Below are 18,531 nucleotides of genomic sequence, written 5' to 3' on the forward strand. Positions count from 1 at the left end.
AGTTACATGTCATTTTTATATATAGCAAACATGAATTTGTAGTCTGCAAACGTGAAAAATAGCAGGTAGAAACCATACTACTAGCATAAAATGTATTTATATTATCGTTGTATATAACTCAAATTCATTAATAAAATGTGATTTCTCTTTATGAGCTATGAACATTTTGTGAAAGCCACACTATATTTGTATAGTACAATTGATTGGTCTACCCTTGAGCTATTGAGCTACCGAGGGACAACGGACTTAATTAAGAAAGCCACTCTTTTTCTTGGACCAATCTATGACCAATAAAAATGAGTTGGGCACACCCACGCGGACTCAAGAAGTGGGTGTTGGGCGTCAGCTTTGGAGTGCCAGAAAGGGACCCCTATAAAAATGGTGGCCAATTTTCAGAGTCAATGCTTCATTGATTCATGACGAAGCAATATAACAGAAAAACAAAACACGAGTTATATTTGAAAGTTGAGACTTGAGACCACCATTTGTCATTTCCTTCTCATAGGTCCCAAAATATATATGCTATATTTTATGTGAAGAAGGTATTCTGTTTGCTAAGTGATCACCGCGTGGCGTAGGGGCTAATTTGGAGTATGCTCATTGTCCTACCCTCCCTACCCTGTCTTTGTATTGTGGTCACAGCCAGACCCCAAAACGTAGCTACACAAATATGAAATACAAGATTTTAGAGTTTCTAAGTTATATTATGATTTTTACACAATTCAATTGGATATAACAAGCTATTGTCCTATATTTTTCAGGTAACCATATCACATCTCTATGAAAAATTATTTATTGTTGTAGGTATAATATACTAAAAATATTTGTACACTGTCAGCGATCATATTTATAAACTGTCCAAATATGAAATATCACATCTACTATGCCCACTCCCAAATTCGGCAAGTGATTGTAATGAGTTTTACTTTACACCGACAGACAAAGTTAAACCGGACATGTGGAGACAGAGATAATCTTTATATATTAAAGCGACTCCTAATATCTTTCTCTTCCCCTCTCTCCGGTGTCAATTTCATCTTCTTTTTCACAAAACTGCCATTTGTAATCTTCCGTCCACACGTACAATTGTCTTGTGTCTACCCTCTCTAACTTTTTCTTTTTTATCGTGGTATCCAGGCTTAACTTGCGCACACCTCGACTAGTTAAATTTTATGAAATATTTATTACTTTTCACCGGCACAAATACCGATTAACTCTTTCCATTAATACTTAGATGTATATGAAAAAAAATCACCTAATATTTTTTATCTCCGTTAAAATTGAACATAAGACCTCATGCTAATATCAACAAAATATCTTGGATGTGAGCATGTCAATACTAACTTCCATTAAATCAGGTAAAGACCGTGTTTAGTTAACTTTTTTCCACCTAGAAACGTGAGACAAAGGTGGGTAGCTTTGAAGAATTATGTCAAAGTGTCATGCCATTGAATTAAACTTGTTGATAGTACGACATAATTACGGTCAATTATTATCCAAGTATCACGCTACAAATTTATTACTGGGTATACTCAATGCCTCTTTCAAAATCTTATGCTTCAAAGATGTCTTAATTAAATTACTTTCTAATGAAGTGAGACAGCTTTGTGTTCAAAGATATTACATGAAGAATGTTGCTCCTTCCTCTCTTTAAACTCATCAAATATAATGTTTGACGGTTTGACGTGTTTACTCTTAAAACGGATAACAATTAAATTTGTACGCGATTTTAAGAATATGTAGATTGGTTCAACATAAGTAATCAAGAATGTTAGATAAACGAATTAATTAGAGATGAAATAAATAACCAAACCAGTTGTGACATTGAGTCTGGGCTCGGATTTAAGCTTAAAAGTAGTTTTGTCCTCGACCGGACCCTCGATTCGAAGCCAAATGTGTATGGAGAACTATGATTAAAATAAGAACCTTTCAATAGCTAGAAAGCAGAGAAATAAGTTTGTATTGCCTTGATATGCGTGCAACCATGTGTCTATTGAATAAGAAACTGCCCCTTTATATAGTAGGGGAGTTTTACCCCTAGTACAATTCTAAAAAAGGTAAAAATCCTCCTTGTACATCAATCACTGATACGCTACCGACATCGAGCGAGATTCGCGCCGTGATATCTGGTTGGTGCAGATATCACGGCCTTCCGTTAGTCGAGTGTAACCATTTGTACTGTTTTCCGAGGTCTTGGAGCTCGTTCCGGTTCCGGGGGGGGGGAGGGGAGGGTGTTGTCTTGTCAAGCCCGGCGGAGAGAACCCTGTTCCAGTCTCGATTCAAACAGTTCTCCGATTCGGTTTCTATCTCATACATTCATACTTCTTACTTCGTTTGACTCACCGAGAACTCGGGGTGTGTGTTGACCCCGAGTTTACCTGTATACAGATAGTCCACTCGTTTCTCAGATAGTAGGTTTGCCGAAACTATGGGAAACGATAGATAAGCCTTGGTTCCTTCCTTCGTACGTTACAATCGAGAAGACGAATAAGCTGAAACGTCCCATCAGTCGCGTCGTTCTGACTTCGGACATGTGTCAATCATCGGCTGGTCGCCTCCGAATGTGAAACGTCGTATTGATTATATTTTCTCCTATAAAAGCTTCAACCTTTTATACTTCTTCCACTTTCCGATCCTAACTTTTATCTTCGAACTCTCTAGCGGCTATCAACACTTTCAAATCTTCATCCCTTTACTTTGATCTTCAATTCTTCATAACTGTTCTTAGGTTTCTACCCAGATCTTCCTCCTACTTTCAAACCTTCATACCTTTTCCTTCAAACCTTCATACCTTTCCTTCAAACCTTTATATACCCCTTCAAATCTTCATATCTTCCCTTCAAATCTTCTTATTTTCCAAATCACGATGGCTAAGACTTCCAAATCAGTTCCTCAGCAGGCTGCTTCTTCATCTACCCACCCGGCCGCAGGTACCGAGGCAACCGTTCCCGAGGTAGTTGCTCTCAAGACGCTTGCTCCCAAAGTGGTTGCTACAAAAGTAGCCCTAGAGTCCCATGAAAAGCTTTATTCCTGGGGGTTGTTCAACCGCGGACGACTTCAAAGTCGAGAAGGCCTTATCCAAACAAGACCGAGGTGAATGGGCATCAAGATATATATGCTTCATTACCGAAGATACCATTCCCATAGTCCGAGAGGACTGTAAATAGGGAGGTAAGGACGTGGCAGTCCCCGGGCCTAAGGACGATATTACTACTCATGTGGAGGGGTATTTAAGTGTTCACACTTACCCGTTCACGCTGGGCCCGATAGACCCAATAGTTTTGGGCTTTGAAAGAGATATGAGGTGTTCCTTGGGAAAATCTACCCGTCTCTTTGGAGCATCGTGATCCTCATATGTTATTTTGTTAATAACACTGAATCTCCTCGGTTCACCCTCGACCACCTACTCCGTCTGTACAGTCCTCGGATTTTTTTAGGGGGACTAATCAAGCTCACTCGCCGGGCCAATAAGGCTCCCTTTTCGAGCATCGATGAGAAACGAGACCAAGGCTGGCAGGGGAGCTTTGTTTGGGTAAAAATTGAAGATTTGATCCCTCCCGAGTTCCTGCCATTTCCCGAGAAGTGGAATGCATCTCGTAAGTATAGCCTTTCTTTAAGTGTTAAGTCTCCTTGGTTTCCTTTCTCACCATCAGTATTTGTGGTCGTGCAACTGTTGCTCGGGTTCCCAATGCCATCCCCCGGCTCAAGGAGTGGGTCGAAGGCATCTGCAAGCAGATATCATACTTTGAGCGTTCGTGGCGCAAGCTTTTGAAGGGCCGATGGGAGGCCCATTCTCATGGTAAGGGTCTTCTCAGAATAGTTACTATTACGCCCCAAACGTACATAATGCTGGCCTTTTCTTTTTTCTTTGCAGGTTTGCCTATGTCACAACCTAAACCGATGGGCCATGACGAGTGCCCGAGTCCTACCTGTCGAACACCCCTAGGCATGCGTCTAAGATATAAACATGAATAACATCTGTTAATAAACTGCTGAATCACGTGAATAATATACGTGAGGAAAATATATCCAAAAAACATATATACACATGCGGAATATGGTAGGGCGAGCCGACAAGGCTGCGATAGACAACTATATATCCAAAATTGGAAGCCGACAAGGCCACATACTATCCAACTATACATGACTGTCTACAGACCTCTAATAGAGTGTACAACTGTATAAAGGCCATGACTGGGCCTCGTCGTACCCATATCTACATACAAAAGTAGCGTACCAAAACTAATAACAGCTCCGGATCAAGTGAAGCACACCAACTCTTGCTGATCAAGGATCTTAAAAAGGCGGACCGTCAACTTGTCTACCTGCACCTGCGAGCATGAAACACAGCGTCCCCAGGCAAAAGGGACGCCAGTACGAATAATATACCGAGTATGTAAGGCATGAAAATTAGTCCATAAAAGACATAAATGAAACATGGAGTAAAGGAATCCATCTGTAAGTCTAAATAACTTTGTGAATCCTGAAATATTTATAAAGTCATGCATGTGCGTAAAATGTCTTATCATGCATAGGTATATGTGTTAATAATATCATCCAGCCTCTGAGGGCATCCCGTCATATCAGCTCGTCCTCTGTGGGCGAAATCATCACATATACCAGCTGATCAGGTGGTGGTGCGTATATAATGCCGTAACATTTTCCCATATCCCATATACATATAATATACGCATATATAATGCTATCTGGTCATGGGTCAATGAATGAAATGCATAAAAAATACGTTAATAAGATTTCTCGGAAGGTTATAAGATCAATATGCCTTGCGGATAACTTTATCAACTATATATTTTTCTGAGACACATGAACAGAAGATATAATAATAATTCATATGGGGAATTAAGAACATAGGCGCCCCTAGTACTTCTATGAATAGAGTCATTTATGAAAGTTGCGCGTTTACTCGTTTCGTTTGTATTGTATGAATCATGCCAAAAAGAAATAAGGGATAGCCTTAACATACCTGAACCGATTCTCTTGACAATCCCTCTAACACACACCAATTGCGAAAAGGACACGTAACAGCGGATCGAATGAGGAAAAAATCCGTATGATGTTCTTGAGAAAGATTATACCGGACTCCCTTAGAATTGCAAATCTCGTTGCTATTACGTAGTATAACTTCGTAAGAATTTTTTAGTAAATCACGTTGCTATCACATAATAATTTTTGCTGAAGCTTTCTTCGTTACATTATAGAGATACAAAGTGAATTAGAGAGCTCTTTAATATCTTTGGGTGTGGGCCCCACTGATATGGTGACTTAGCCACAAAAACTTTCTAAATGTGCCACCTTTTACATGAATTAAGAGTCACAATTTTGTCTTTGATCAAGACCTCAACTGCTGCCACGTTGGGAGGCCTACTAAACTTATCCAAAGATTATAATTAATTAGCTAATCTCCCACCAAAGATTATTAATTATCAATTATCTATATAATTAAGAATTATCCCAAATTACTTAAAATATTACTCACTTTTTACATACTCTATTCACCTTATCATAATCATGTGGTACCTTGTATGACACTAGTCTATAAACACCGGTTATTATAGTTCGGACCATAATTTATCCCAAATTGACAACCTTCAACGAAACTCATTTTTTGAATCGTTTACCCTTTAACTTTCATGGAACTTACTTATCGCCTGTTATAAATAGAATAAATGCTTATAACCTCAAACATAATCTCATTCCCGAGTCTATGTCGATTAACTTACGATGAAACTTTAACGTACGAAATGCGCGATGTAACAGCCTAAGACCACTAAACTTAGACCTTTTGAAGGGGACGAGGGTGCGCCCTTACCCGTTGATCCCTCCATTATGGGACAACCCAGAGCTACCGCGGGGGAGAAGAAGAAGAGGAAAAGAAAGTCTTTGGGCTCCCCGGGTCCCGAGATAAAGCCAAAAAAGAGGGCGGCTTCTCGGGCTCGTAAGCCCAAGAAGAACACCAACTCCCGGGTGCCGGATTCTAACTCGCTTCGCCGGCTCAGGGATGAGTCCGAAGAAGATGACATCTTTGTCGCTCACAGATCGACCTCCACCGGGGAGCAGGCGTCCACCGAGGAAAAGAGCCATGAGGCTGATATTCTTCTGATTCGAGAGGCCGAGATGGAGATGAGGGCTGAGACCTCCCGAGAAGCCGCTTCTGTCCCGAAGGAGGCGACCAGTGTGATAGACATCATCGAGACACCCTCCTACACTGAGTCCATGCTTGAAGAGGCCTAAGCAGTAAAGGAAAAGTCAAGTAAAGGAGTTCACGACGTGGACGATCCTCTCCACTCCTTCTTTGATGGCATTGACATGTTGACTTTGGAAGATTTTTTCGGGCTGGGCGACTTGGAGATCCCGAAGAAGGACGTGCCTTCGGAGGCTAGCAGGCCGAGTTCGAGCCTAAAACCGGAGAAGCAACTTCCTGCTCCACGAGATATTGGTGCCTTCGTTAGTTTGCAGGCCTTGGTACTTCACCACGAGAGCTTCCTCAGGTACCGCTTCGAAATCAACCGGCTCGAGTTCGAGCTCAAGGAGAACGTTCGGAAGAAGGACATGTATATGTTTTTCAGTAAGCAGCAGGACGAGGCCGTCAAGGATCTTCAAGCCGAGCTGGATAGGGCTCAGAAGTAAGCTTTGACCCTGAAGCGGGAATATGCCGATCTGGTCAAAAAGGTAAAGGTCTTTGAAGTTAAAAATGAGGAGCTAGTCACGGTGGCTAACAACACAACCTCGTAGGTCCAACAGAAGATCGACCTGATCGACCAACTCCGAGCCGATATGAACGAGGTCCAAGCCATGATCGACGGGTGGAAAAGCAAAATGGACCTGCTGGCATCAGAGAAGGAAACTGCTAAGGTGGAGTTGGCATCGTTTGAGAACCAACTCCGGGTGGCGAAGGACAAAGCTGACAAGTGGTCTCAGCTGAATGACGATCTCCGAGCACAGCTGAGCTCGGCTGTCACAGAGCGGGACGCCCTCGGTAGTGAACAGTGGCGAAGCCATATAGTTATAAGGGTGGTCAACTGACCACCCTTCGATGAAAAATTACACTGTGTACATAGGTAAAGATTACGTTTTAGAGGTATATAACACATATTGAACACCCTTTGTCGTAAATATTTTTCACTTTTTAAAAAAAAAATTGAACACCCTTGGGGAAATTCCTAGCTTCGCCACTGGTAGTGAATGCAAGGCAGTGAAGTCCAAGTTGGATACAACCTCCATCGATATCGGAGAAATGGTGGCCAAATACAAGACCAATGTGGAGCCAGTTGAGGTCCGCCTGAAGGCAAAGGTCGAATACATGAAGCGACTATCCGAAGAGAGACCCTCAAAGAGATCTACGCCCGAGGTTTTGACCTATCGGTTGAGACCGAAGAGGCCAAAAAGTTCGAGGCCGAGGCAAAGAAGCTTTACGAGCCTGAAGGTGCCGAAGGCTCTAAGGGTTTCGAGGGATCGGAGGGATCCGAAGGCTCCGATGGTTTTGGCGACGAGTCGGGCCCCAGTGAAGACTAGGCGTAGATGCCTTAGTACTTTTTTATTTTATTTTTTGTCTCATGTACATATATGTTTTTGTTTATTTTGAGGACATTTTTAATGGGCCTTTGTAAATATACTCCGGAATATATATATATGGAATTTTCCCTTTATGGCAATATCGTACCTTTCCTTCGATACGGTTATTCCCAATTCGGTCCTAACTTTCCCTCGTTCAGGTTCTGGGTGTGTAATGTTACTTTCCTCTACACCAAGTCCCCGATCTTGAAATGTCATAGATTAGCTCTTCGGTTGTAGTATCTTTCTATCCGTTGTTTCTGGGTGGCCAACCAGACTAGAGCTACCTCACGCCTTTTATCTAATAGTTCTAGGCTCGTGATCATGGCTTTGCCATTTGACTCTTCGGTCGCATATTGGAATCTGACGCTCGGCTCTCCCAACTTGACTGGTATCAAGGCTTCAGCCCCATAGACCAACGAAAACGGAGTGGCCTCGGTACTAGACTTCGAGGTTGTACGATATGCCCATAGGACTTCAGAAAAGATTTCCTTCCATTTCCCTTTGGCATCGGTCAATCTCTTTTTTAGGTTTTGAAGTATGGTCTTGTTTGTTGATTCCGTCTGTCCATTCCCACTAGGGTGGTAAGGTGTTGATAGTATCTTCTTAATCTTGTGATCTTCGAAAACTTATTTACCTTGCTACCGATGAATTGCTTCCCATTATCGCACACAACTTCGGCTGGTATCCCAAATCGACATATTATGTGGTCCTAGATGAAGTCAATGACTTCTTTCTCCTAGATCTTTTCGAATGCTTGAGCCTCGACCCATTTGGAAAAATAACCAGTCATGAATAGTATGAATTGAGATTTGCCGGGTGCACATGATAGGGGACCGACGATGTCCATTCCCAATTTCATAAACAGCCACGGGGACAAGACCGAGTGGAGTAGCTCTCCTGGTTGATGGATCATCGGTGCGTGTCTCTGGCAGTCATCGTATTTTCATATGAAGTCCTTCACATCCTTCTCCGTTTCGGTCCAATAATAGTCGGCCCTGATTAATTTTCGAACCAAAGATTCTGCCCCCGAATGGTTTCCGCAAGTGCCTTCGTGAACTTCTTTCAAGGCGTACTCGGTATCTCCCAGCCCCAAGCGTCGAGCTAACGGGCCGTCGAACATTCTCCTAAACAATTGCCTTCGACCAAGCTAAATCTAGCAGCCTTGGTACGTATGGCTCTCGATTCTTTAGGATCCGAGGGTAGTTTCCGAGTTTTCAAGTAGTCTATGTACTTGTTCCTCCAATCCCAGGTTAAATTCGTTGAGTTTACTTCGTCTTGGACTTCTTCTATCACCGACTTTATGATCTCTACGACTATTCCCGAATTGAATTCATCATCGTCAACCGATGAACCCAAGTTAGCCAGAGCATCAGCCTCGGTGTTTTGATCTCGGGGCACGTACTGTAGGGTCCATTCTTTGAATTGATGCAGCGTTACCTGTAATTTGTCTAAATACCTTTGCATTCATTCCACTTTCACTTCGAACGTCCCATTGACTTGATTTACCATGAGGAGGGAATCACACCTAGCTTCGACCACAAGGCTTTTAGCCAATTCGAGACCTGCAAACATGGCCTCATACTCGGCCTCATTGTTAGTTAATTTCACAGTTCTAATAGACTTCCTAACTACATTCCCTGTAGGAGGTTTCAGCACGATGCCGAGCCTGGACCCCTTTGCGTTCGAGGCACCGTCCATAAAAAAGGTCCAAGTTCCCGAAGTAGTCCCCGAGGCTAACAATAATTCTCTTTCGACTTCGGACACTAAGGCCAGTGTAAAGTCGGCCACGAAGTCGGCCAAAATTTGAGATTTTATGATAGTTCAGGGTCGATACTCGATATTGTACCCGCTGAATTTGACGCCTCATTTGGCCAATCGGCCCGAGAGCTCGGGTTTGTACATGATGGTCCTTAGTGGGTAAGAGGTTACGACACATATGGGATGACCTTGAAAGTACAATTTTAACTTTCTGGAGGCGCTTAGCATAGCGAGCGCCAACATTTCCAGGTGAGGATACCTTGTTTCAGCCTTGCCTAGAGTTCTATTGACATAGTAAATAGGGAATTGCGTACCTTCCTTTTTCTGGACTAAGACTCCACTTACCGTCACCTCGAAAACCTCCAAGTAAAGGTATAACTGTTCATCCGCCTTCGGAGTGGAACAGGCATTCCAGGTCCAGGAAACATTATTCTTCTTCTTCAACAGTGAGAAGAACCGATGGCTTTTGTCAGAGGTCCTCAATATGAATCGGCCCAGGGCGGCTATACGCCCGGTCAACCTCTGAACGGCCATGACGTTATCCACCACGGTGATGTCTTCTATGGCTTTGATTTTGTCAGGATTGATCTTGATTCCCCGATTAGATACATGAACCCGAGGAATGTTCTGGATCCGACCCCGAATACGCACTTTTTCGGGTTCAACTTCATATTGTATCTCTTCAATATGTCGAAAGTTTCCTGCAAATATTTCAAATGGTCCTCTGTTCACAGGGACTTGACTAACATGTCATCAACATAAACTTCCATTGATTTTGCTATCTGTTCTTCGAACATCCGGTTTACTACGCGTTGATAGGTGACACCAGCGTTCTTTAATCCGAATGGCGTTACGTTATAACAATAGGTGCCGAATTTAGTTATAAAGGAAGTTTTTTCTTGGTCGCCCGAGTCCATCCGAATTTGGTTGTTCCAGGAATATGCATCGAGAAAACTGAGTATCTCGTGCCCGGCTATCGCGTCGATCATCCAATCGATGTGAGGCAAAGGAAAAGAATCCTTAGGACATGCCTTGTTCAGATCTTTATAATTCACACACATTCTTAGCTTATTTCCTTTCTTAGGTACTACCACTACATTGGCTAACCAGTCTGAGTACTTAACTTCCCGAGTGAAGCCTATTTTAAGGAGTTCAGATACCTCGTCCTTAATGAATATGTGTTTGACCTCAGGCTACGGTCCTCTTTTATACTTAACCAGATAGAACTTCGGGTCCTAACTCATCTTATGAGTGGTTACCTCCGACGGGATCCCTGTCAATTCAAGATGGGACTAAGAGAAACAATCTATGTTAGCTATAAGAAATTGAATGAGTTTTTTTCTGAGATCGAGAGTTAACCCCGTTCCCAGGTATACCTTCCGATCGGGTAAGTGTTCGATCAATATGACTTGCTCCAGCTCCTTGACCATCGATTTGGTGGCATCAGAATCATCGGGAGCAATGAACGACCTAGGAACTCCGTAATCATCCTCCTCGCCTACTTCTCGCTCTTCTGGTACGGTCGAGGACGATTCGGTGATTGCTATTTAATTTCTTCCTTCATGGCCGGCTCCGTGTTTTTTGATGTCAAAACCACGGGCACTGGGATCACCTCGTCGACTGCAAATATTTTTTTTTGTGGTCGGCTGCTCTCTATAAACCGTATTGATTTCTCCTGGCGTAGGGAACTTCGGTGCCTGGTGTAATGTTGAGGGTACTGCCCTTATGTTGTGAACCCATGGCCTTCTGAATAAGGCGTTATACCTCATGTCCCTTTTGATCACATAGAATTTTGTATCTTGAGTCATCCTGGTGGTATTCACCAGCAGGGTTATTTCTCCTTTAGTAGTTTCACATGCCATGTTAAATCCGTTCAACATCCGGACCGCTGGTACTATTTGATCTTGTAACCCAACTGCTCTACGACCCTCGATCTGATGATGTTGGTTGAGCTGCTTGGATCAATAAACACGCGTTTAACTCAAGATTTGTTGATAAGTACGGATATCACTAGTGCATCATTATGAGACTGTACGATGCCCTTGGCATCCTCGTCGCTGAACGAAATGGTTCCCTCCGGGATGTAATCTCGGGTGCGCTTTTCCCTCATGATGGATACTTCAGTGCGCTTTATCTCGGTCCCTGGGGGACATCAACCCCTCCAATGATCATGTTGATGACATGCTGAGGTTCTTCTTGTTCGGTCTATTTATTGGAGTCCCTGTTCCTGAAGTGGTTTTTGGCTCGATCACTAGAAACTCTTGAAGGTGCCCGTTATTAAACAACCGGACAACTTCTTCTCTCAATTGTCGGAAATCCTTGGTCTTGTGACCATAAGTGAAATGATACTTTACACATTAGGTTACGATCTCTCTGGGTAGGATCAGACTGCAATGGTTGAGGCCACTTGGTTTCCTTGATGCGCCCAATGGACGATACAGTGCTGGTTGCATCAACGTTGAAGTTATACTCTAATAATATTGGTGCTTCCCTTCCCCCGAGCGTCCTGTCAAAAACATTCTTGCTCATCAGACCTCGGCTATTGGTGCCACAGTCGCTTCCCTTCTAAGTCCTCGTGGGGTTACGCCCGTGCCCGTTTCTCCTTCGATTTGCACTGTATGGTTGATACCAATCTCGGACCGGCCTTGATTCATGATCGACGACTCTCTTAGGCATGTCGATGGTTCTGATGGGATAAACAGACCCAGAAGGGGCTCTGAGTTGGTCGTCCTCGACTCTGAGTTTTGACTGGTACCTGTTGTGGACGTCGGCCCAAGTTACCGTCGGGTACTCTACCAAATTTTGTTTCAGCTGCTACAAAGCCAAGGAGCATCGGGGGTTAAGTCCTTGAATGAATGTCTGAACGGACCAATCATCCGCAACCGGAGGCAAATCCATCCGTTTCATTTGAAATCTTGACATTAACTCTCTGAGCATCTCGTTGTCCCTTTGCTTAACCTTGAAAAAGTCCGATTTTCTGGTCTCGACCTTGATGGCCCCGGCATGAGCCTTTACAAAAGTATCTGCGAGCATAGCGAATGATTCAATGGAATTTGGGGGCAAGTTGTGGTACCATATCATCGCTCCTTTTAACAAAGTTTTTCCGAACTTCTTTAATAACACTAACTCGATTTCGTCATCTTCCAAGTCGTTACCTTTGATGGCGCATGTGTAGGAGGTCACATGCTCATTCGGATTCGTGGTTCTGTTATATTTTGGAATATCTGGCATACGAAACCTCATCGGTATTGGCTTCACTGCCGCGCTCGGAGGAAAAGGCTTTTGGACAAATTTCTTGGAGTTCGAGCCTTTCAATATCGGGGGAACTCCTAGGATTTGATCGACCCGGGAATTATATGTCTCCATCTTCTTGTCATTTGCCTCAATTATCTTTTCATCCGATTCCACCCGTTTCGTTAATGCTTCAAACATTTTTATTACTTCAGGGCTGACACCGGGCTCGGTTTCACCCGGTCTTTCGGTGATCTGCTCATTTCTTTGGGTGTTTTCCCAAGATAGTTCGGGCTCAACTCTGCTGGGGACGCGACTTTGATATTGCAGCTGCGCTATCGCCATTTGTTGAGCTTGCAACATTTTGAAGATCAATCGTAGACTAACCCTGTCACCTTCGCCTTTGGGCACTCTTCGATCCGTTGGTCGGGCTCCCCCGCGAACGCTGTTCTTGGGGTCGGTAGGCAGGTTAGCGTCGATGGCCACCTGCGAGTTAGCATCGACTGGGTCTGTAACTGGAACTCTGTTGGGGACAGCAGGGGGCACCTCATTGCTAGGCACAAAATTGTTGTTTTCACCATGATGGCCAGACTCAGCCTTAACGTTCAAGTGAGCAGACTGAGAATTTAACATTTTTAAACTGATCTGAAATTGAGACCTTAAAGAACAAGTGTAAAATAGAGTGTGTTATGGATATTTGTATCAAACCACCACTATTATCTTTAGCCCCACGAGGGGTGCCAAACTGTTTACCCTTAAAACGGATAACAATTAAATTTGTACGTAGTTTTAAGGATATGTGGATTGGTTCAACACAACTAATCAAGAAGGTTAGATAAACGAATTAGAGATGAAATAAATAACCAAACCAATTGTGACGTTGAGTCCGGGCTCGGATTTAAGCTTAACAGTAGTTTTGTCCTCGACCGAACCCTCGATTCGAAGCCAAATGTGTATGGTGAACTTTGATTAAAATAAGAACTGTTCAATAGCTAGAAAGTAGAGAAGTAAGTTTGTATTGCCTTGACATGTGTATTACCATGTGTCTATTGAATAAGAAACTTCTCCTTTATATAGTAGGAGAGTTTTACCCCTAGTACAACTCTAAAGAAAAAATAAAAATCCTCTTTGTAGATCAATCACTGATACGCTACCGACATCAGGCGAGATCCGTGCTGTGATATCCGGTTGGGCGCGGATATCACGACCTTTCGTTAGTCGTGTGCAATCATTTATAGTATTTTTCGAGGTCTTGGAGCTCGTTCCGGGTTCGGGGGTATTGTCTTGTCAGGCCCGGTGGCGAGTACCCCGTTCCAGTTTCGATTCAAAGAGTTCTCAGATTCGGTGTCTATTTCATACAATAATACTTGTTACTTCGTTTGACTCACCGAGAACCCGGGATGTGTGCTGGCCCTGAGTTTACCCATATACAATGTGTTTTTATGCGAATTAAGGGAGTAAAAGTAGAGGCGTATTCAGAATTTTATGAGCATGGGTGCACCACTATCTTTAAATAAATATATGATTTGACAATATAAATTTTTTTACAATGACCAAAGTTGATGGAGAAACTCTAGTTAATATTATTAGCATTATGTATATCCTCGACGGTTTTTTATACTTTAAAAACTATCAATAATAGCATTATTACTTACTGTTTTTAATATCTTACGTTATATATAGCAAGCTAAAAAGTATTAAAAATTCTTCATCCGTCCTATTATGTATATCTTTTTATGTACTTTTATTTCCATGTAGATATTTGATTTGCATTATTAGTTTTTGATTATAGTAGGAGTTTAAGATTAATTTTATTATCTTTTTTTGGTACTTCATTTCTTGACAAAATGTAAACTTTTTGAGATTGAAGTTCTCTTTTTTAGCGACCACTTACAAACTACTATTATCAGTGATAATCTCCAAGAGTAAAAGATGGTATCACAATATCACATTTTATGAAATAATTTAGTGAAAATTTTCTTTTTAAAGAACAAATTAAGTCCGAGTAATCAGAAAAGAAAACAATAAAGATATAAAAATATATTTAATCAAAAAGTCTAAAGGAGTAAGTAAGGATCAAACCCCTAACTTTGGGGGCGAAGGTGCACTCATTGACCGATGAGCCAAAGTGCTCACTTGAGCATGGGTTCACACATGCTTATTTAAGAACAAAATCAAAAAATATAAGTGATATACATAATCTAGGGAGGGGAGAATGGATTCACGTGAACCCAACCTTCCCATATAGATCGGTCCGTGAGTAAAATTTAGCAAAATTATCTGTGGACAGAGCTATTGGTGGGATAGAGTTAACCCGTCAATTGAATTACACGTAAACTAACCCGAATACCACAGTTATAAAAATGCAAGTGTCATACACAATTATCAAGTTTAAATTATCGTAAATGGGACTAGTTTGGTCATATATAATTTGTAGCAACAATACTGTTAACTAGGGGTGTGTATAGGTCGGGTTAGTTCGGATTTTTTAATTATCAAACCAAACCAATGGTATCGGATTTTTAAATTTATAAACCAAACTAAACCAGCAAAGTCGGGTTTTTCAATCTCGATTTTTCTCGGATTTTTCGGATTTTTTCGGGTTTTCGGGTTTTTTTCCGGTAAAGTCTTCATAACATAAAATATATAACTTGTGATCCAAATTTTTTTTAGGTCCTAGTAAAATATAACTATATAATGTATTTTTTAAGAAACTAACACAATAATATGAGATAAGTCATAGCATTATACTAAAAATATTCAATAACAAATATAAAATAATAAAATTACATAAAACAAATATTGCTAATTAATAAGCCATAATAAAAATTAACATAATCTAAAAATACTATATAAGTCATGCTAAAATAAGTATAGCTAATAAGTACTAATATTAATTACATAACTAAGCACTAAAGAAAAAGATAAGCTAAGTTATGCATTTTCATTATAAACCAATATAAAACTAAAATAATTATACAACACTATCGTCATTCCTAGTATTGAATTGAATTTCTTTTAGTAACAATAGTATTGATTTGAACTTTGTTTAAGTTACTACATTTATGGGCCATAAAATTTATTTACCATTCAAGAATCTAATTAATACGTTAAAAGATAAAATTGTGAAAAAGTTTAAGAAATAAATAAATATTTATATGTATAAAATATTTTTAAAAATTATATAAATATACTATCGGGTTGGTTTAGTTTCAGTTTTGACTTTTTTTAGTTAAAACCAAACCAAACCAATTATGGTCTGATTTTATTTTCCAATACCAAACCAAATCAAACCAAACCATATCATATTTTTTTTCCCGATTTAACTCGAATTATCGATTTGATACGGTTTATCAGTTTTCTTTGTACCCTACTGTTAACCCTTGTCGGTGACATCCCTAAATGAAAGAATTTGATCTAGCAAGTCCCTCTTATGAGCAATCCATTCATATTACTGAAATCATATACATATAAACATTCATCAAGATTCATTCCTAAATATACATTTCAACTACTAATCAACCCAAGAGCTGAAATAAAAAAAATCATAAAACGAGAAACAAATAATTTTTTGGGAAATTCTAGCAGCTCAGCTCAAACTCGGACGTCCTAAATTCATCACGAGTGGCTTCACACTCATATTTCAAGACATTGACTTAGCTCGATTCAATTCGGTTTGACTAACCTCAAGCTCACAATTGTCTATCCTAGTAATTACTAGTCCTTTGATATTTGAATTAGTTTACGCACACGTCTGACTCTATCACAATTGTTTGCGCGTACGTCAACTATTTCACCGAATAATTACTGATTGTTGGAGTTAACATGAAGAATTGGATGAAAGAGTTGTTGCAGAAGATGTTCTAGGAGATGATGGTGCATGTTTCAAGATCACAGGGGGTAATATGCTGTTTTTTCTCCTTTCTTGCTCTTTGATTAATTCACTTGCAACTATCTTCAACTTGTCCAAATTTGAATTCTCAACCAACTTCTTCCCTTGAAATAAGACACATTCCACATTCTTTTGCCCTAACATTTCCTCTGCAATGACCACCATTTTCCTCATTCTTTCACCTTTGCTTATGTTTTCCTCTTTAATTATTTGATTTCTCTTCCCAACAATTCCATTTCCTTGAATTCGTACATAGTTATTTTTCCTAGATTGTCCAAATGCCATTGATACAGCTTGGTCTACCTGCATTTTTTCGCATAAAAAATTATTAGCCTTTGTCCGTACATGGAATATTATCAAGTCAAGACAAAATTTATTACAGTATAAAAAAGATTGCGAACTAAAGTTCCTAATTTTATAATACAAAAGTTAGGTGACCTTGTTGAAACATTTAATGTGTACTATTTTTATCTAAATGCCATTAAATAATGTGAGGTCCCATGCCAAAAGAAAGGTTTTTAATCAATAAATCTCATTAATTCCAAAATACCTACTATTCTAATTAGGAAGTATTTTAAAGATAGCAATTATTACTACTCCTTCAATTGATTAAAATACTAAAAATAATTTGCATGAACCAAGAAGACATACCATGTCGGCAGTTCCATCTCCGGCAATCTTAACGAATGCCGCCGGCGACGACATCACATTTCCGGTGCCGGAATCTGAATCTCCATTTCCCAAAGAAACTACTAACAAATCTTCAACTCCATTAGCAAATGGGAACTCTTGCTTGTTATTGAGGACATGTGTAATAGCTGCAGCGGTTGGATTAGTCATCGCAATTCCACCACCAACGGCTGTGATCTTCGTCTTACAATCAACAGACTTTATATCCACCGCACGATCAGCCATCGTGGCCCCACATACATCAGCCATCGTGAAATCACAGCCATCCATTTCCAACGCATCAGCGCGCGAAAAAACAAATGGCGCCCCAGTAGTAAGATCGTAACATGGGATTAAAACCGCTTTCATCGTATCTTTTAACGTTAAATCCCCGAATACTTTCCGAAACACCTTCGCCGGTCGGGAAAATCGCCGGAAAACTCCAGTCTTGAAACTCCGGGAAATTTTCCGACCATTCTCGACAACAAAATCAAGAGCTTCCTTTGCAGTAAACATAGGAACCCCATCATTCCCACGTGTGAACAAAAGACCGGCGAGTACACCGCCGGCGCCGGAACCAGCGACAACATCGAAAAAATCAGCAATATGAGCATTTGGTTTTCCCGATTTCTGGCGAAGGGTATCTTCCAAGTGGGTCAAAGATTTTCCGGCGAGGACACCATCAGTGGACCCACCAGCATCAATTGTCAAAATTCTGACTTTTCCGGTGCCGACATTCTTGTTTCCGGCGAACGGAGCTGATAAATTTTTGTCTGAAGTTTTTATATCATCATAGCCAAAGAGGAATTTGTTTTCAAGAATGGAAAAAATTTCGTACGTGAGCTTATCAGTTTCCATGTTGGAGTCAAGCATTGAAATTGTTGTATTAACTGATGCAGCTGCCATTTTTTGTAATTGGGGTGCTACAAAAACCTTTCTTTGATATAAAACAATGAACTTTCCTTTGTTTTGTTGTAATATATGAGCAAAGAAAATGGTTTTAGAAGAGAAGAATGAGTAATAGAGTTGACATACAAGTGTATATATAGATAGAGATGTAGAGAATTGTAAGCGTGGGGGTGTGTGGGGTAGAGGGGGTGAGGTGGACGGTGGGGGGGGGGGGGGGGGGGTTAGTTTTGAGTATCGAAGAACATTCCTTGAGGCTATCGAGTATAGGAGATTAAATTGGAAGGGGTGTAGTTTGAAAAAGAAGAGAGAGGAAAAGGAAATTGGCGGCTAAATGTTTTAAGATTAAAGAAAGTCTTTTAGATTCCATAACTTTAAACTAATATAAGTATGGACCATATGTAACGTTTGGTTTGGGTTACTACTTTTTTTCTCGACTCGAATTCAAATTTTCTAACCTTCTTTGCTAGACTTTTGTGAAATGAAGAATAAGAAAAGGT

General features: G+C 40.8%; 1 protein-coding gene across 1 annotated transcript; it reads right to left on the reverse strand.

Annotated features, from left to right (window-relative positions):
• Positions 1-15,995: 15,995 nt before the first annotated feature.
• Positions 15,996-18,145, reverse strand: LOC104100279 (patatin-like protein 3). The gene is made up of 2 exons (XM_009607488.4): positions 17,108-18,145; positions 15,996-16,759 (listed from the first exon to the last, which is right to left on the reverse strand). The coding sequence occupies exons 1-2, from the start codon at positions 18,029-18,031 to the stop codon at positions 16,385-16,387; spliced, it is 1,299 nt and encodes a 432-aa protein (XP_009605783.1). The 5' UTR covers positions 18,032-18,145; the 3' UTR covers positions 15,996-16,384.
• Positions 18,146-18,531: the final 386 nt, after the last annotated feature.

Source organism: Nicotiana tomentosiformis, chromosome 12, assembly GCF_000390325.3.
Source record: "Nicotiana tomentosiformis chromosome 12, ASM39032v3, whole genome shotgun sequence".
In the NCBI taxonomy this organism is placed as follows: Eukaryota; Viridiplantae; Streptophyta; class Magnoliopsida; order Solanales; family Solanaceae; genus Nicotiana; species Nicotiana tomentosiformis.

What these genes read in the sequence shown, in the direction of transcription:
- LOC104100279 (XM_009607488.4), bottom strand. Translation starts at nt 18,031, where the DNA reads ATGGCAGCTGCATCAGTTAATACAACAATTTCAATGCTTGACTCCAAC. An exon ending in GAGATGGAACTGCCGACATG is followed by an intron (nt 16,760 to 17,107) that starts GTATGTCTTCTT and finishes GAAAAAATGCAG; the next exon opens with GTAGACCAAGCTGTATCAAT.